Source organism: Corvus brachyrhynchos, unplaced genomic scaffold, assembly GCF_000691975.1.
Source record: "Corvus brachyrhynchos isolate BGI_N302 unplaced genomic scaffold, ASM69197v1 scaffold223, whole genome shotgun sequence".
Classification (NCBI taxonomy): domain Eukaryota; kingdom Metazoa; phylum Chordata; class Aves; order Passeriformes; family Corvidae; genus Corvus; species Corvus brachyrhynchos.
In genome coordinates, this window is record NW_008237174.1 from 4,245,630 (window position 1) to 4,265,141 (window position 19,512).

At 39.6% G+C, this 19,512-nt stretch overlaps 1 protein-coding gene across 1 annotated transcript in view; it reads left to right on the forward strand.

Moving 5' to 3' along the window:
* The window catches only part of CLSTN2 (calsyntenin 2), a 415,955-nt gene that overhangs the window by 340,037 nt on the left and 56,406 nt on the right, over positions 1 to 19,512 (forward strand). Inside the window, exons 5-8 of the mRNA XM_017728846.1 lie at positions 550 to 699; positions 11,953 to 12,138; positions 17,355 to 17,603; positions 18,144 to 18,265. Coding sequence (XP_017584335.1) covers positions 550 to 699; positions 11,953 to 12,138; positions 17,355 to 17,603; positions 18,144 to 18,265 — 707 coding nt within the window. The remainder of the gene's footprint in view (positions 1 to 549; positions 700 to 11,952; positions 12,139 to 17,354; positions 17,604 to 18,143; positions 18,266 to 19,512) is intronic.

Consider the following 19,512-nt stretch of genomic DNA (forward strand, 5'->3'; position numbering starts at 1 on the left):
TTGTTGCTGGGTTTTATTTTCCATGTGATAACTCTGCTGCCGTATCAAATACTGCTAAGCACTGTAATGCAGGAGGTGATTCTGGGGCTTTTCCTATTTATAAAATGTCTCTCATCTAAAGGGTAATAGCTTTTGGGAAAACAGGAAGATACTTAGATTCAGTAGTGGATCTCAGGAACATGGCTTTTAAAGCAGTGTATCGTGGAAAATATGAAAATGAGGGTACTCATACCTCACGTGTCAAGATGTAACTGCTAATTACTTTTACCATCTTACTTTAGAAAGTGTTGTTGAGCAGATGTTTTCTCATATAGCTATGCCCACATTATATCCCTCCCATCTTATATTTGCCTACAGTCTTCTTATTTCTCTGCTGGATTGAAAGAAAATCCTTCCTATTCCTCAGAACCGTCCTGCCTGTGGATGTCCGATGTGCTTTAAAGAGCCCAAAGTCACAAAGCACTTGATGAACCAGGACCCAGATGTTGCAGTCTGTGTATGCTTAGCCAAGAATGAATCTCTGAATGTTTTCTTGTGTTGAATCTCTAGGTAACATCAGGAACACTGAGAAACTGAGCTATGATAAACAGCACCAGTATGAGATAATGGTGACAGCTTTTGACTGTGGGCAGAAACATGCAACAGAAGATGTCTTGGTACGAGTTAATGTCAAACCAGTGTGCAAACCAGGCTGGCAAGGTAAGGTTTAATAGCTTATCTATTTTAATTTTTTATTTAAATCTCTTTTCTTTGGTGTTTTCCCTCTACCTCGCAGTAAGGAAAGTAGGGTGCTTATTGCATGGGTGTGGAAAACTGCTGCTATTTCTTATGCCTCATTCCAAGCCTGCTAACAAAGTGGATGATAATCCCACATTTGTTTCCATTTGCCATGTTTCTTCTCTAGGCAGAACAAAGAGCAGACCAGACAAAAAGAAATAAGACAAGTTTCAATTCTAGTAAGTTATTTTATGAGTCAGAGTGAACATACTGGAAGGATAAAAAAAATGCTGCTGATTTGCCACTCTCCTACTATTCCCTTAAAGAACACTTTTGAAGCTACCATAGCAAGGTACTTTTGCCATGTGAGCTGGAGTTGTTCAGGTTATCTTGTTCCAGGTTCAGGATTGGCTTTCACGGCATGCAGGAGCCAAGGCACCCTCACTGGGAGTGATAAGCATTTTTAGAGTTGATTCCTGTCTTTATATTGAGACATTTCAGTAGGAATTGATTTTCTAAAAAGGCTGTAAGGATCTACACTCTGTCTGGAATGGAGAAAACCCCAGCTGACAATGTACTGGGAAGATAGATATGCCACTAATTATTAGGAATTAAGATGAAAATTTGGGCTGGATTATATACAAACCAACAGGATGCGACCACATTATGCAGGTGTCATTCAGGACTAACTTGACCTTCATAACTGTAATTTTTAAACATAATGATTGAGAAAGAAAAAAATCAGTTTGGCTGTTGTACTTAAAGGTAAATTTGCAGGTTGGCATTTAGAAGAAAAAAAGGTTTTCTTTGTAAAATGAGAAGCCCTGGTCTAGAGGAGTTTGTAATGAAATGTCTGCAATAGCAGGATTCCATTTCCACAGGCCTCACTTGGAGCAGAGCCACATTTCAGTTTTTTGGGATGTACTAGTACCCAAGTACTTTGAATACCATTTTTGTTAAAAAAAGTACACAATACCTGTGAACTATTTCCACATTTTCTAACTGATCTTACTGTTCAAGTGATTTATTCTATAAAACTAATTATGGTCTCTTTACACTGGAAAAATGTTCTGTTTCCATTTTATGGAGTTATCTCAGATAAATTAAGTACCCCCAAATTAGCTTGGGATTGGTATTAAGATGGGTGCAATTGTTGATTATATTTTTTCATTGCTATAATTTTTTGATTTAGGTATTTTATTGATTGAATAAGTTTTGCAAAGGTGGTAATGGTGTGTTTGTATTTCCCACTATTGTCATAGTTACTTTGTAGTTCAAACCGTTATAGAAGAGATGGTTATTACTGGTCCTGTCAGGTGGGTTTAGACACTTGGTAACCAATAAAAGTAATTGAAAAAACCTCACATCAGGTTTGGTTGGGGTTTGAGGGGGTTTTTTTATGCTTTGTTCATGTTATTTGTATGTTCCATCTGTCAAACACGTGACTGCTTCACCTCACTGGCACATGCCCAGGTCAAGGAGCACAAAGTGCAAGGGGATGTCTCCTACTCAGGGTAGAAGGTCTTTAGGCAAATAGCTGGGTAGACAGGGCTTCAGTTCTTAATTGCTAAGTCATTAATTGTAATTTGAAAATGTGCTGCAACACAATACTTCCAGAAATTTATACATTTCTCTTAATGAGACTTTTTTTATGCCTATTTATTTTTAAAGGTGGAGAAATTCATGTAGGTGATGCTGTTTTCCAGTTTGAGCCAGTATCTGTAAAAATAACCTGTTTCTAGGGAAAAAAATAAGATCAAATAAGCAAAACTTTCCAAGAGTATTTCTAGTAGTTAAAGAGGAAATGTGGAGACTAAGAATAGAAGATATTTAGAGTGTTCTTTCTTCCCTGTGTCTGTTGCTCTGTGACCTCCCCACAAAGGGGCAGCCAGCAGGTTTGCTCCATCTTCTTTGAAATAATGCTATATTTGTAAAGATTGGATGACTACAGGAAGTAAAATAATGGGAGGTTTTTGACAGAAAAGAGGAATATTCTGAGTCTTTGGTTATAATAGAGATGTTGCTAAAATACATGATTTTTTTTTCTTGTTCTTCAGTGTTATCTTGAACAAACAAATACTTGGAATTTCAATTTATGGTATTGGCACTTAGTTCCTAAAAGTTAATGGCTTTTGTCATTTGAAATATTGTGCACTTGTTTATGTAACTATCATGAATAGAGATAGTAGTAGTCTAACACAAATTCAGTATTAAAATTTTTAGTGCAGCAAAATTCAGTGTAGATGCCCTTCAAACAACCTCCACTCTGCAGGGCTGGGACTGGGAAGAACAGGCTTATGTAAAACAATTCAAGATTATTCCTGTTTCTTGAGGCCAGCGGCACGTGACTGACATGTGACAGAGCAAATAAGGCTGCACAAGCCAAGGTGCTTTCCTTTAATCAATATTCCCTTGGGCTGATAGAATTGAAGACTTCATTAAATCTAGGAGCTGCTTCCCTGCTCTCTGATGATGGACATTAATACACAAGCAGCCAGATCCCCACACAGACATTTTCAGCAAACAAGCCTCCTCTCTATTAAGAGGCTACTTTAGAAACAAACTTGACCCGAGCTGACATCAAACTATTCTGAACAGACCACTCTGGAGTGTTACTTGTGTCCTGAGCAAGCTAAAAATATAAATCAATGAGCTGAATTAATTCCTAATCAGTTATTTTAATTGGAAATTCTCATTAGTGAGTTTTGTCAAATGACTTCTATAGCTGTGCTACAAAATCTCTTCATGCCAGCTGTGTTTTCATGTCCCTGATTTCCAAACAACGGTGTGACCATGTCCTGCTAGGTAGGTAAAGGACTACATTACCAAGAAAAGCTGGATGATGATGGTACTCCTGACATCATTATGGCTCGATCTGCAGTTGAAGATATTTTGATTTTTGGTTTAAAACATTTTAAACAAAATTAAGGGGTTTCCATCCTAAGCAAAACCCTGTTATCTTCAACACCTTCCCCAGGTTCTGTCCCTCCCTCCAGGGCTCTGCCTGATTTCAGCTCTGCGGACACAAAGTGCACACTACACTTTTTCCTGGGGATTCATTTGCAGTGTGGTTCATTTCACTGCAGTTGTTTTAATGTCACAAATACTGATTTCTGTAAAGTTGCATCTTCCTTATTCAAAGCAGGGTGGGCAGACTTGTGGCAACACAGTACTAAATATCCATAAAATATTTTCATTAAACAGCATGAGGTGAAATGTCCTGCAATCTAAACCAGGTTTCCTTTAGTTCATTTATGATCTTGTAATCTCCTTTTGTCACATTTCTGCTACTTCCAGGAACAGTTTTCACAAAACTGTTACTGTTCCCCCATAGTGGGATAACAAATGGAAATGAAATATAAAATAATGTGCTGAAAGATGCAAGATAGCAGAAAATTGAAAACAATTATTCCTGTACCAGGCTCTCTCGTGAGTGATGTACTGTGTGGGGAGAAAAAGAGTTTAGCCTCAAAAAAGAAAGGGCAGAATCATGAACCCACAAACTTAAAAAATATGTTTTGAGACTGTTAGAGGTCTGCTCAATTTTTGGCAATTAAACCACAAGTGAGGTTGCTCCCTAAAATGTAGTTGATTTCAGACAGAAAATCATTATTAAAAGAAAAAAGCTTCTCTAAAGCAACTGGCTGAATACCCCAGGAAAATTTCAGAGAACTCTGCTCTCCTTAAACCAACAGGGGAGGCTGGCTGTGCTTCTGGGGAGATGAGTGTGGAGCAAAGACAACAGTCCAAAACTCAAAAGTTACTTTGTCTCCCCTCATGAAAGAAGACTTTTTTTCTATGCCAAGTTTCATATGCCCTTGCATAAGCAATGGTGACTAACGTGCAGTTTAACAGACGATTAGGACTCTGAATAGAAAACAGGATTTCACAGCATCCAGCCTCAAGTGTTTTACCAATCTGAAAAGATTTCTTACATTTATCTTCCACGGTCTGTGAACCCATATGCATCCACACCCAACTACCCAAGAAAGAGAATGAGGTTGAAGTTCTTTAAAAATTAATCTTAAAAGAGATAGTCCTGAAAAATTCAATTGCTTTCATATAGTTTTGGCTTAAAAATAGTTCTGAAATACAAGCTTCTCTTTGTTTATTCACCTAATAGAGTATAAAAACATTTAATAAAGGTAGTTAATGTATCAAAGATATTGCATATAATTTCTTTTCTAAGGCATGTAGGGCTCACTAAGGTGACCTGGGCCCTTGCTACCACCAAAAGGCACATGCCTACCACCTTTTTAAGGTTGAATAGTTATTCAGAGGCTGTGTGCAGTCACAGCTCCTCTTTTGTGCAGAGAAGGGCAGGACCTGCTATTTCAGCAGCAGAGTGATCTTACATCGCTTCTGAGTCAACATTCCTCAGAGATGCTGTTTGCAGTAGCTGCTGAGTGACTTCAGAATGGTTTTCATGGGGGCTTTCTACTAAGATCCAATTACTGAGGAAAACCAAAACCATACTGGCTTTCATTCTGCCAGTGCTTTTAACAAGGAGGAATATGAGTACTAAGGCAATTGATTATTTGGAAGAGGGTGGTCAAGTGCAGAAACCTTGCTGATGAGAATAATATTCCCAGTCTTCCGAAGCAATTTTAAAAGGCCAAATCTTTTCTGCACTAAACATAAATCAACTTGTATTTCACTTGTGCACATACCTAGCAGCTCAAAACACCATCCTTGTGTTGTCTTAGCTGTAAGATATTCACCCATATTTTTATAAATGAAATTTATTGTGAAGCAGGGAGTCTTTATGCCAGTCTAGACTTGGCACTGCTGTGCATGCATTAGCCATACATCCTTCAACCAGGGTAATCAGAATGAAATACTTACTTATTCAGCTGTTAACTTGAATGGCACCGTTTTAGTAGAAAACCCACTTTAAATAACCACTCCAGACATTTGAAAATTAACTGAACTCCTGAGCACTACGGAGTTTTGAGCTTAAAATTTACATAAGTCCATATTTGTTTTTGTACTTGTATCAACATTTTTTTTACTTTTCTTTGACTACCAGACATATTCAGAGAAAGCAGTCATGCCTGTTCCAATCTAATTTTTAAGATATGCCCTCAGTAAGTTCTGTGTCTGCATTATAGCTATATACTTCTTCCCTGCACACTCCAGGTCCTTTCATGTCTCTTTTTACCATGGCTTCTTACTGAAAACACAGTGCTTTATACATTCCAAGACTGCCTTTCTTTTGCCTGGCTGTATCAGACTGGTGGCTCGTGGAAATGCTGTTCTTGTCTTAATGGAAATCAGCTCTTTTTTCCGTTTGTCGTTTTTCACTGATTTCTCAGCAGTCTGCTGAAGTTCCTGAATTTCTATCATTACTGCTAAACACTATTTCTGTAACACCAGTTCTCAAGGTCACCTTATTCTATGCTTAGGCTATCCTCTTTCTAGATTGACTTCTAGTGTGGCACTGCTTTCTTTTCCCTTCACTGGCAGCAGTAACTAACGTGGTCCTGGTCTTGTGCCAAGACTGCAAATGGAAATATCAAATAACACTCCCAAGGCAGACTCACAGGGATCATTACCAGTTAGTTCCCTGTGTACCACGAACTTCACATTTTCAGAGTAACCCATTATTGTCCTCTCTGCAGGCTGTTCTGCTTATCTGTGAGGACTGAAATACTGAAGTCAGTCTTTTCCATTCTTAAGTGATAGAAAACCCCCATTCATTTTAGACTTATGTAACTAGATTCTTATTTCCATAGACCTCTGTGGAAGATAACTCCTTTGTTCATATTTCTGCATTTTCAACGACAAAAATAATCTTTTCTTTTTTGAATTTTCACTGCAAGATCCTCTTGAGCTTTACTGGGGAAATTATAATTTCATTGAGAAGTTTCTTATCTCTGAGATGCAGCTGACAGCATCTTTCCATTAACATTTCCTCTGCCCAAAATTTAAAGCACTACAGGATATCCAGTTAGGTTTGAAGCTTTTCTTTATGATTTTTTTTTTCTTTGCATGTAAAAAGTTCCACATATTCTTAGACCTTGGGCTGAGAAATTGAAGACTTTCCACACGAGTTATGACACGGTCAATTCATTGATTTGGATAACTACTCCATGCAGTGTTTCAGAGTCTGTCTTTTAGAATCTGAGAAGCACTTTGCAGACTCTCCAGTAGAGACATTAGAAGTCTGTGACCAACCCAAACCTGGCAACAAAGTTATTTCCTGGAGGAAAGCAAGCAAAGAGCCAGTTGTAGTAACAGAGCCGGCAGAGCCTTCATCACCCAGGGCCAACCCCTCACCCTGCTGAGGGGAGCAGGGCAGACCCAGAGAAGGGGGCCAGGCTCAGCCAAGATGCCAGATCACCCCTCATGGTGAGGAGGTCCCAGGAAGTGGATCCATGGATGAGGGTTGGGGTCAGGTCACTGGGCAGCTCCACAGTGATGAGGCTCTGTCAGGCCAGAGCAGCAAGTCACTGGGCTGGCTCCTGGATCAAGGAAACCTGTGGCTGAGCCAGACCAGCACCTGCAGCCCAGCCTGATGGGGCTGAGCTTAAACAGAGCTCCAGGCCCGTGGGGGCAGATGGAGGCCCCAGGTGAAGCTTCTGGAGGTTCATTAGGGCTTATTGGTGCCCTTGGGGCTCTGACACTGTGGGAAATACATTATTGAAATGTAATCTCACAACAAACAGTAGCTTAACTGTGCTGTTGTTTCATGGTTTTAAGATTCTTATATGTTTATTTCACATAATTAGGCACCATTAGAGCTGGGAACTTTATCACTTGATGGAATATTCAGTGTCAGTAGGTCAGGCACAACAGTTATTCCATTAGGGTTCACCAGCTCCTGGAGCAGCAGCCCTTCCACTGTCCTGTACTGAGCACAAATTTTTGTCTCCTTTTTGTTTGTCTTTTTAAAACTACCAACATGCTGCAGAAGGAAAAGGAGTATATGAATGTTTGTTTATGCTTTGAGATACACACTCCAATCTCTTAGCAAACCATGGTATTGTAGCAGAGCTTTGGACATTAGTTTGAGTTTTCTCTTCGCTGTGGAAACCCTGTAACTGAGTCAGACCTGATTCTCATTTCCTTAACAAGTCACTCATCTTATTTCACATAAAAAAGGCACCAGAGTAACCTTTGGCCAAGTCTCCAGCCTACATAAACAGCACAGATGTGAGGATGCTGCAGAGGAAACAGAAGAGATACCAATTACACTGCTCTGGGAACCTTCCGTTCCAGCAATTACGTAGGGATGCTGCAGAGGCTCACTAACAGCACCACATAAATTTTATCTTGCATTTAGCTGCCAAGATGCACATCTTCAGTGCAACAGGAGAGAAGTTTTGCATTTCATTGTGTTACGATTATCTTTAATTACATTGCTGTTGTTTTTAACCATGAGATGGAATCAAAGTTTACGGCCACACACATGTAGGAGACATGAATCAGATCATACCTTCTCTGCATGATCTCTTTCAAGGGAAAAAATCAGATTAAATCCTTGTTAGTGTCATCTAGCATTAGAAATTAATTAAAGTATAAAACATGGATCTCAAAGACAGTACAGAAACCCTTAAGTTTAGATATCAAGGAAAGTCTTTACATTATCCTGCTGTTAAAAGGAAAATTTGTTTAGTGCATTGGGATTCACTTTTAAAGGCTCAAACTGTTACTGAAGTTTGATCCATTTTGATCTTGTGATAGTTTGAGGGTCTCAGAAACCAAGATCCAGGTTTACATAGCTGCTTTATAATTGATGAAATCTGAACCACAAGCTTGATATGGTGATATTTGCACTCTAGTGTTGTATTGTAGGGATAACCCAGCTAGGGCTGTTTTGCAATGTCTGGAGTAGCTTTATGCCACAAATGACAAGCAAAAGCCCGTTGAATTATAAAATCCAAACAGAGGCTGCAGGACTAAACAATGCTAGTTTTATCCAGACTTTCCCCCTGGGATTAGTCTTCTACCCTGACAGTGTTTACTTTCCTAAGTTTGCAGTGTAACGTGGTGCTGTAGCAGGACTTGTGTCAGGTTTGTGTCAAAGGAGGAGCTATGTTGGTTGGGTTTAGCTAATCTAAGTGCAACCTGCCAGTTCAGGTGGGATTATATATCTAAACAAATATGGAAAATATTTAAATTCAGAGGCTTTTGCAGACTCAGGTTACATAAGACTTTTCTTCTGAGTCACATTCAGAGGAAATGAAAAAGTGCCATCACATTCCTGAAGGAAGGTGCTGATCTTTTGAGGAAGTCCAATATGGGATGTTATTCTGGGAGAAAGCAAAATAATGATATTCATCCCATTCAAAATTAATTTGAAGACTTGGGTTACTCTCACAATAATTTCTTCACGCTGTGACTACCACTTATTGTTGCTTTTTCCAACTCTGTGCACTTCCCAGTGTTGCTGCCTGTACTGGTGGTGAGATCCAGAGGGTGCTGGCCTCAGCACAGCTCTGGGATGCTGAAGTGCTTGGGGGGCAGGTACTATAGAAATAAGCCAGTTGTTTCTTATCAGAGCTGTTGCTGCCTTTAGGGACTGTTCTGTCATCATAGGATTGTAACCTACTCCAGTATTGCCTCACGCCTGCCTGGGAATGCCTCTGGCATGGAGAGGGACATCTTGGTGGAATTCCTAAATCTGCACTAAGTCAGTGAAGGCAGTGGTGGTAGGATGAGGATTGGTCTGTGATGGTGCAGTGGACCAAAGTACAAAAACACTGGTTCAAGTCTAGTTGATGTTTTACGATTTAGGGCTGAGATTAATGTGAGTGATTTAGGGGGGTGCAGGGTTTATGATCTCTGGGTACAAATTCCCACTTCTGCTAAGCTGAAAGGTAATACTGTGAAACAAAATACCTCTTCCAGTTCTTGTGGCAGAAACAGGGGGCTCCCATTATTCTTCCTAGTGAACAGTGGCATTTTATATGGTGTGGGTTTTGTAGGACATTCCTCGTAGAGCTGGAGGTGAGCGTGCAGCTGCAGATACCTTGTAGTTTGTAATTTAGTCACATCTCTCATCCACTAATGAATATTTTGTATAAGTGCTGGTTCATTTGGTATAACTGAGAAGTGAAAATGTGGCTGAAAGCTGCTGAAATATCAGAAAGTCTTCAGATATATATATATAAGACTTAATTTTTTCCCCTTTTGGGTAGAGGAATATAATGCCTGAACTGGTGAATAAGAGATGATAAACATCAGTAATTCATATATTACTAGTTTTTATAAAACTATTTTATTTTTACGTGAAGTACTTTGGAAGAATTTGCTGCTGTTGTTCTATTGGAAATGTGTTAACCTCAAATTTCTGCAATGGAGAGGGAACAGAAACCTATTATTGTAATGCTGTCCCATATATGATACTTGAAATTCTAATGGAACTGTTTAAGCTGACAATTGCAGAGAAATATGCAATACTGTAGATCAAATCTAACTTAATATGGAACAAATGGCGTGAATTACCTGAAAATTACAACTGAAATAGCAACTCAGTTATGTGTGCACAGGCAGTCATGTACTCATGGTTGTCTTAGTCACGACGTACAAGTCCTAAAGATTTTAGTAAAAAAAGATGCTAAGCATACTTTCAGAATGTTCCAGAAAGTCTCATCTTCCTCTTGATAACAAAATGCTGCACGATTACCAGTTGGGTTATGTCAGGAAGAAGATCTGAGAATTTTGAAATGCAGACCAGTGATTGTAGCATCTTTGCCAGGACTCTGGACTGATGACTGCCTTACACTTCAGAGTGTTCACATTGGACGTTCCGATTTTTTTGTAAATGTTTAATACAGTTTAAGACAGTGGGAGAGAGCACCATTTTTCAAGCTTTCTGAAAATGAGATCTACTGGAAAACACCAAGCTCCTTCACCTACTAAAACCATATTTATATTTGTATCTACTCTTAGTTTTCCTTCCACTGATATTTAGAAAGAATGTCTCTGTCCATTTGCTTCCAGAGATTTTGTTGACTGCTAGGACCTAGAACTTTTCCATTTATGAAGTCTTCTTTTACCTAGAAAGATTTGAACTTGTTAGAGCAATGAGGGGAAGGGCCATAAACATGGCCAGAAGGCTGGAGCATCTCTCATTTAAGATCAGACAGAGAGTTGGGGTTGTTCAGTGTGGAGAAGGTTTCAGGGAGATTTTGCTGAGGCCTTTCTTTAGTGCTTAAAGGGGGCTTATAAGCAAGACAAAAACATTTTACTGAGATCTGTAGTGACAGGACAAGAGGCAACAGCTTTATGTTGGATTTAGATCAGATATAAGAAAGAATTTTTTTTTTCCTAGAAGGATGCTGAGGCACAGCACAGGTTGCCCAGAGAAGCTGTGGATGCCCCATCCCTCAAGCTGTCTGAGATCAGACTGGATGGGACTTTGAGCAACCTGGTTTAGTGGAAGGTGTCCCTGCCCGTGGCAGGGGGATGGACTAAGAGAGCTTTGAGGATCCCTTGCAACTCCAGCCATTCTGTGACTCGATGAAAACACGAGCTGTAAAGACAGCTAAAATACACGTTTGTAATTACTGCTGCTTGTTTGGGTTTTCTCTGAAGCGTGTTGCAAACACCATAATTAATTGGATTTCAAACATTAAATGCTTCAGTTGAGCAGCACAGGGGTATGTGTGGCACAAACAGGTGGCTGCCTAAGGCAGGGGATTGTTTAAATGCTGTGGGCTGTGAGGCGTCTGCATAAGCACGGATTAGTCAGATCTGGCTGGAAGCACAAGTCGTCCTTTCAGCTGGAACTTCCTGTCATTAATGCTTCACAAAATTAGGAAGATGTTCAAAGACAAGTGGCACTACAGAGGTGTTACATTAGACTGACGTGTGTAGCCTGGTTCTTGGAGGTATTTGTTCTTACCACAACACTGTGAAATCTGACCAAATTGGGTACAGCAGACACCTCCTCCGTGTAGAGCTGGCTTGTAGTCTGTCACGGGAACATGGACACTGGAGCTCCAGACTGACACCAATTAGCACTTCTTGTCAGGAGATGTGTGTAGCCCATGCTTGTGTGACTCAACCAGCAGCAGTGTTACTTAGTTGAGCCTGACTCTCTTAGAAAAACAGGGCCAAAATCCAATTTTTTTAGGACAGTAGCTTATTGCTACCAACTTCAGGAACTCTTATTTTTGCCTTAGACAGTGACCTTTGAGAACAGTATGTCATTTAAAATTATATAACTCCCTTCCCTTTTTTTACTCACTATTGGATCTTGTTGTTTTTATTTGTTTCTTTTTCCAGACTGGAACAAACGGATTGAATACAGGCCTGGCTCTGGCAGCATACCCTTGTTTCCCAGCATCCATCTAGAAACGTGTGATGGACCAGTGTCCTCAATCCACACCACCATTGAACTGCAGACCAATTACATTGGAAAGGGGTGTGATCGTGAAACCTACTCAGAAAAGTCTCTGCAGAAATTATGTGGTATGAATATGGTTTTCAGTTGACATAATAATGGGGGTTTTTTTCCAGACAAAGTTCCAGTTCCAGCATTCAGCACTTGGATTTAGCTCAGATGATTCACCTTGGATTGTAGCAATGAAAATGGAGAGAGTGGTGGTATTTGACAGCTGCTTCATTCTTCTTTTCCATTTTTTTTCTCTATTTCATACTTTCTCCCTGCCTTCCTTTATTTTTTTTCTCTCCTGATCTTGTTCCCTTCCCTATTTTTCCTTCTTCCTCATTCCACATCTTTCTGCTTCTTTCTTCCCTCTGCTACAAATACTGGTGTGACAGTGTAGTGAGATTTCCAGTGTAGATTTGCCATCACAGGAATACCATAGGATTTGAAGGGAATCTCCCTGTTGTGTTTGTCCTCCTGACTCAGCTTTCTGTTTTGCTGCTCAGTGCTGTGCCAGAGGACAAACAACCAAAAAGTGGAAGAGTATTTTGGGAAATCATTTGAGCAAAAATATTTAAGAAACATGAATTTCAGATAAGCGCTGACCTCATGAAGAAACATTTCCTAATTATTTTCCTCCCTTTTTGTGCTTTTTGATAACTTGGTGTAAAAGGCACAAATCAATTTGGAAAGGCAGATTAAATACTTGAAGATACTGCTGCATTTTTTTGAGACGTCAAGATTCTGTATCTGGCAAAGCAATGGCCACGCAATAACGCCTTTATCTTTTGAGATCAGCTATCTGTCCTGCTCCTCTAATATCCTGTCTTTAGAGTCCTCCTCTGAAGCCTTGATGGTATGGACATTGATTCTATCTTCTCCAAAATGTCTCTTTGCCTGGCCCCTGTCTCAGCTACAGTAGCAAGTGTGTAATTTTTTTCCCATTTAAATGCATGGATTTTGGTTTGGGGTGCTCTGGTGTAGGGCTTACCTTTGCTCTGATAACCACACAGTAGTGCTGCAGATACATTAAGATCAATACACTAACCTTTAAGAAGTAACTTTTGTAAATGAAAAATTTCAGCCAGTGTTACTAAATTATTAAAAATGGAGAAGCAGTCTCCAGGGGAGAATAGTTGGCAGTTTAAATTATCAGTTATCAGTGGAGATGGAGAAAGGGAGGTAAAGGCGAGTGGGAGTAGTAGCATTGTCATAAAATCTGAATGTTTTCAACTTGCAAATTGCTTAGTTAAGATCGCAGAAACAATCATGACTTTGTGTGTCTTTATCCAACTGCCTGGGCTCTAGAAGAGTAGATGAAAACCCATCTGCCCCAATATGCATCTTAATCGTGTTAATGACATTAAATCTGAGAGGCTGAGCAAGGCTTGATTTCATAAAGTACTAGAATTTTAATAAAAATAAATATGTTATAGCCAAAGTTAAATACTTTTGCCTCCTCTAAGAACCTGCACTGGCAGCCAAAAGAACATTGCGTTGTGCTGTTACAGACCTGAACTCCAAATGGCACAGTCACTTAGTGCAGATCACTACAAACAAGACCTAAACCACGAAATTATTACCTTGAAATCAAACACTGGTAGCAGCTGTATCCAACATTATCATTTCAAAGTGTAGGGCTGAAAGGAGTTACCTTCAGCTGGTATAAAATTCCTCAGTTGAGGAAGGTTGTGCAAACTCTAAGGGGTTCAGTTTGCAGAGTGTGGCTTGACTGCCTCACCTGCTGACACTTGAGTAGAAAAGAGAATTACAAGAGTTTCTCAGGTCTGTCAGGGCCATTGTGGTGGCTGCAGGCAGCTCTGGGCGGTGGACAGATGTCACTGCTGAACTTCAGCTTTTGCTCAGCACATCTGTGAAGGAACAGAATGCAAAGCACTCGAGAAAATAGATAGGAGTGTAAGGGTGTATGTAAATAGGGGGAAAATTCTCACTGCGGAAAGAATTTGGTTTTTTTGTCCAAGTTTTCTGTATCTTCATAGAGAGCAGACATAGTAGAAACTTGTAACAGGACTTTGATAAAAGGGTTGTAAGTGACAATGTGCTTTACATGAGAATTGCTTTTAGCCTGGCCTGTACTTTGCTATTTAGTATTTATTACCATCCTTAATGTAGAGGGAACTCTTATGAAAGCAGGTTAAATTATTTCTGGAAATCAGTTTTCTCCCAGAAATTACCTTATTGTAATTAATGGCTGGATGATAATATCCTTTGAAAAGGAAGAAAACCCTGAATTTTTTGTCCAGTGAAGCACTGTGTGATTGCAGAGAGTGCAGAACTGAGCACTCACAGACAGCTCTGCACCATGTAGAATGCAAGGCTCTCTGTGTGTAATTAAAGATCCCACTTATAAATCCTGTGCTCATTTCTTCATTTATCTGTTGGAAATCTGGAGAAGGCAGATGCTAAGGAGGGTGAATTAAAATTCATTTTTTATATGACAGAAAGTTTAAGTTTGCTTTTCTTAACCCAGAGATCGGCACTCCCTTGGACGGTCAAGGTGGGCGGCTTAAATGATTAAATTGCACTTGAGTCATTTTAAAGTCAAGGAATTATTAGTGTTGTGCCTCAAAGCATTTTAGTAAGCATTCTTTCACCTTGTCACATGACAATAATAAAAAGTACAGACTGTCTGAAAGATGCCATTTGGACTACAAAAACATAGAATAAACCACGCTAAAAGAAATATAGGTTAAGGAGCCTAAAATATAGTGGAAAGATGGCTCTGGTGCTGTCTCCTTTCCCTCTAAATGTAGGTAAAACAGAAAATAATGGGATTGCTAATTCTCATATGTGGCAAATGGGAAACTGAGTCAGGGCAACACTGAGTATCAGACTCAAGGCCCTGCTCCAGCTAAGATCCTGCCCTCTCTCTGTTATCCTGGGTGGTGCAGCATTGCAAGAAGCTCAAAGAAAGTTGCTGATCTGATCAAGAAGGACAATTAGGGCTGGGTGTTATTTGGATGATTTGGTTCCAGCTAAGACAGCAGTCTGGTCCCTCAGCAAGCAGCATCACTGTGTGCTTATCCTGGCACAAAGTTTGGAGCCCAAATGTGCAGGATTGGGAGAGGAGGTGGGGCCAACTGCATAAATCACTTGTGAAAATAAACACTTTTATATGCAAGAGGTGCCTCAGGGATCTCAGCCCAAAACTGAGCTTCATGCAGCAGTTCCTGCATTGTTCTGGAAGCATTTTTGGGAGAAGAGGGCATCAGGCACTACATTTTGGAAGAGCACTGATGCAATGATAAGGCTGTTCTGGGAACACCTCCAGACAGATCCTGTTTGCATTGTTCCAGGTCTGTCTCTGTACACAGCTGAGCAGCCTGGGACTCTGGCTGGATTTATTAGGATAGAAAAAGCATGATTTGGTCCAGCCAAGTCTCCCAAGCACATAATCCAATGGTTTTTCTCAGGGCAGGATTAAAACACACTAACAGGATGAGATTCCAAACTTAGCCATAAATCTCCATACAAATATGGGCAGATAAAGTGGAACCTGTTGAGCTTGGTGCTGGTTATACAAATGCTCTTGCACAAGCCTGACCTTAAGCTGGGTAAATAAGGTAATTTACCTGAGCACTCTGCTGAGTTTAACTAGCAATATGGAAGTGTTTGAGGCCAGGCTGGATGGGGCTTGAAGGTGCCCCACGTATGGCAGGAGCATTGGAACTGACTGATCCTTGAGGACCCTTCCACCCCAAACCATTCTGTGATACTCTGACCATGAGAAAATTGCATTTTGGAGTGTATCCTTGGATTAATTCTAATAGAAAAAATAGATATTTCCAAATGTTTGTGGCCAGAGTAGATAGTGAGGGGTGAAGCTTCTCTGAGCTCATAATTTAACTAATACAACCATGTGCCCATTTAAAAATGTATTTTCTTTGATATAAACCGTGGTACAAGGTATTTCTGTTCCTTCTGGAAATTTAAAAAACTGAATATAAAAATTAGTTCAGAAGGAAAATGAGTGAGAAAATAATGATTTTGCTTGTGTCCTGTGCAAATAATTTTATTTTTAGTGATTGAGTTAAAGAAGAAAAAAAAGTTGATCCCAAATTGTGCCATCGGGATAAATTGAGTTTGATGTATTCCTGTTGGTAACATCTCTGTATTAAGCAATGCAGTGTCGTGTATTATTCAGAATTTACAGTTTGTAAAATAAATAAACTTTGTCTCTGTGCTCAAACTATAAACCTGTAGGTGTTAGGTTTGGTATTTAAAATATCACTTCAAAATAGCCTCATTTTACAGTAATAAATTTTAGAGGAGAATCCAAGACATTCAGTTACAGAATAATGTGAATGTTTCCAAATCATTACTATAATACTTTTTGTTTAAAGTCCATATGATACAATTCTACACACTCTTGGTTTAAAATTCTGCATACCTGCAGAGATTTGGGATCTTTTATCTCTTCTTGGATGGTGAAGGCAGAATATCTTAGCAGGGGATTTTTTATGCTGTCACGGTTTGCTCACAATATTGTTACTTGGCAAAGCAGCAACAGGAACACAAAGATTCTTGGAATTGTATTTCCTTAATGCTAAATGCTGTCTTTCACCAGTAGGTAAATGCTCTGGGTAGCTCCTTACATGTTTTTAATAGTGCCTGGCAGCTGTTAAGCTGTAAGGAAACATAGAGCTGTGAAGAACTGTGCTATTTTATCAGACCTTGGCACCACGGTGTTTTCCATCTCGGTCTATCATTAAAGAACACGTGGAGTTACAACCATCAAATATGTACCAGAAACCAGCACTGAAATGATATTACCTGGTCAGGGTGAATCCCCCCTGTGAATTGACATTCCTACCAGAGTTATTGTGGATATCCGTGTCTGTCTGCTGGACACTGTGTGGCCTGTCCTGCACTCATCCCCACCATGCTGTATTTTATCGCACGTCATCCCCACCTATCTTCATGCTGTCAGGGAGGGAAGATAAATGCAGAAAATTTGTTTTGACTCTTAGCAGATCTTGAAACAGCTGAAGAAATGTCATTAATGAATTTCAGAAAATAATGAACATTTCTGAGAAAGGTAACTTTACGTTATTTTTTATAGTTTCCTGTGCACTACATTTAATCTAGAAAACTCTTTCTGGTTTACGATGGTTGGTATTTTATAACATTTCAGTGATTTGGCTTTGAGGCTGGTAGGGCCACTTGCGTAGTAAAATAGTCTAAAGAGTGTGAATCAGAACCCTGGCTTATATTAATATAATCTTCACAGCTTTTTCATTGGTCTCTCATCGTGTTATTCATGATATGTGATTTGCAGGAGCTTCCTCAGGTGCCATTGACCTATTACCATCTCCCAGTACAACAACCAACTGGACAGCTGGGCTGCTCATGGATAGCAATGACATCATTTTTAAATTTGATGGAAAGCAAGGAGCCAAAATCCCAGATGGAATAGTCCCGAAAAATTTAACTGATCAATTCACCATCACTCTGTGGATGAAACATGGACCTAGTCCTGGGTTAAGAGCTGAGAAGGAGACTATTCTCTGCAACTCTGACAAGACAGGTGAGTCTGTGTATGGAAAAGATGTTATGCAAAGGGAATATCAACAGCGGTAGAGTGTTGCCATCTCTCCTCATTTTGTTTGGTCTGAGAAAAAACTAATCTCAGATGGTGCCACTCTAAACATTGCTGACTTGAGAGCTTATTGAGGGGACTGATGACTGCCTAAATTTCAAACACAGCTGGGATAACATAGCTAGAGCGATTTCACAGAAATTAATTAATAAAATAATGAAATTATGTTTAATTTTTTTCATTATTTAGACTGGGAGAAACAGTTCTAATTCTTCACTGAAACTAGTTATATGAAATATGCATTTGGATTTGATTTATTAGCTGGGATAGGATGATTCCATAAACAAAGCTGATACGGCATAATTCAAGAAGATGCTCCCGGCAAGAACCATAATGATCCATGAGAAGACTCAGTTCTTTGGGGTTTCTCTTATTTGGCTGGGTGTTGTCTGTGTATGAGACTTCCAGACACAGCCAGAAGTGCTGCTGTGTGTGGGGTGGCTGAGCTGGGTGTGTCCCTCCCCGCAGAGATGAACCGGCACCACTACGCGCTGTACGTGCACAACTGCCGGCTCGTGTTCCTGCTGCGCAAGGACTTCGACCAGGCCGACACCTTCCGCCCCGCCGAGTTCCACTGGAAATTGGACCAGGTACTCTCTGCTTCCTCTTATCCAGGACCCTCCCTCCTCCTCATCCCCTTTAGAGAGCACAGGGAACGACCCAGATCCCAGAGCAACTGTTCTGAAGTCTGTCCGGGGTCTGTCTGGAGTCTTCTGCACTTTCACTGCAACTTCCAGCTGTTCTAACTCTAATTAGGGTCCACATAAAAAGAGAGAAATGAGTTAACTTTGTTGAGTCATTTTATGCAGGAGTTTTTTTTTTTTAATTGAGCCACTTTAAACGGTAAGTAGAGATTTATATCCTTTGGCAGTGGAGGGAGACGTGACATTGCATATGGCTCCCTAAAAGTTTTCCATTTACCATTTTTAAAAAATCTGCTTTATCAGCACAATGGAAGTGATGGAAACCTTTTCAGTAAAGAGTATGCTGACACAGAAGGGCTCTTCTATTATATTGTAAATCCAATCTGCAGACCTTTTCTTTCATCTGCTGTGCTGTATGTAATTTCTCCTTACTATTAAGAGTATATTGCGAGAAAATTATTATTAAAGAGATAAGAGTCGCCTTTCATAGATTTATTAATTCTAGGCAGGATAAGGATCATTTGGATGAAAGAAGACAGACTTCAGCAAAGTACTGTTTTTTCAAAGCAAGTTTCTTCTTATCTTTGAGTCCAAACTATGCTATTGAAGATGAGCTATAGGATGTTTACTTTTCTAATTCACCTTCTAAATGCATATAAAAATGAGATCTCCATCGTGTTTATCAGATGAAAGCCTGTGGTGATCATAGCACTTGCTTTGCATGCACGTTAACCAGTCTGGAATCAGTTTCTGCTGTACTTGATATGAAATCTTACAGTGTCTAAAACAAATTTAAATTAAATCATATTGAAGATTGCAAGTCAAGAGTAACTGACATCACCTCAGATAAGGCTGTTCTGAATGCTGAAGATGTATTTGTATTTCTAACTTTGTAGTAAGCATCTAAATTAATGATAATGCAAAGTTTGTGGGAAGTATTTCAATTTTGAAAATTGAGTGCAGCCAGCTTCTGTGTCCTTACAATAAGAGAAGAGCCAGTGTCCTCTCAATAAAAGAAATTTGTGTGTGTAACTCTTGTAACTTGGCCATAAACCTTCCTAACTACTACTGAAAACTCCTACATGATGGAAACCAGAGACAGAAAATATTTTTTTTAGGTTACTTGATTAATTTCCTTTCATTCGGCTGCTGTCAATTGATTTCCACAGTATATTTTCAGCTGTTGTTTATAG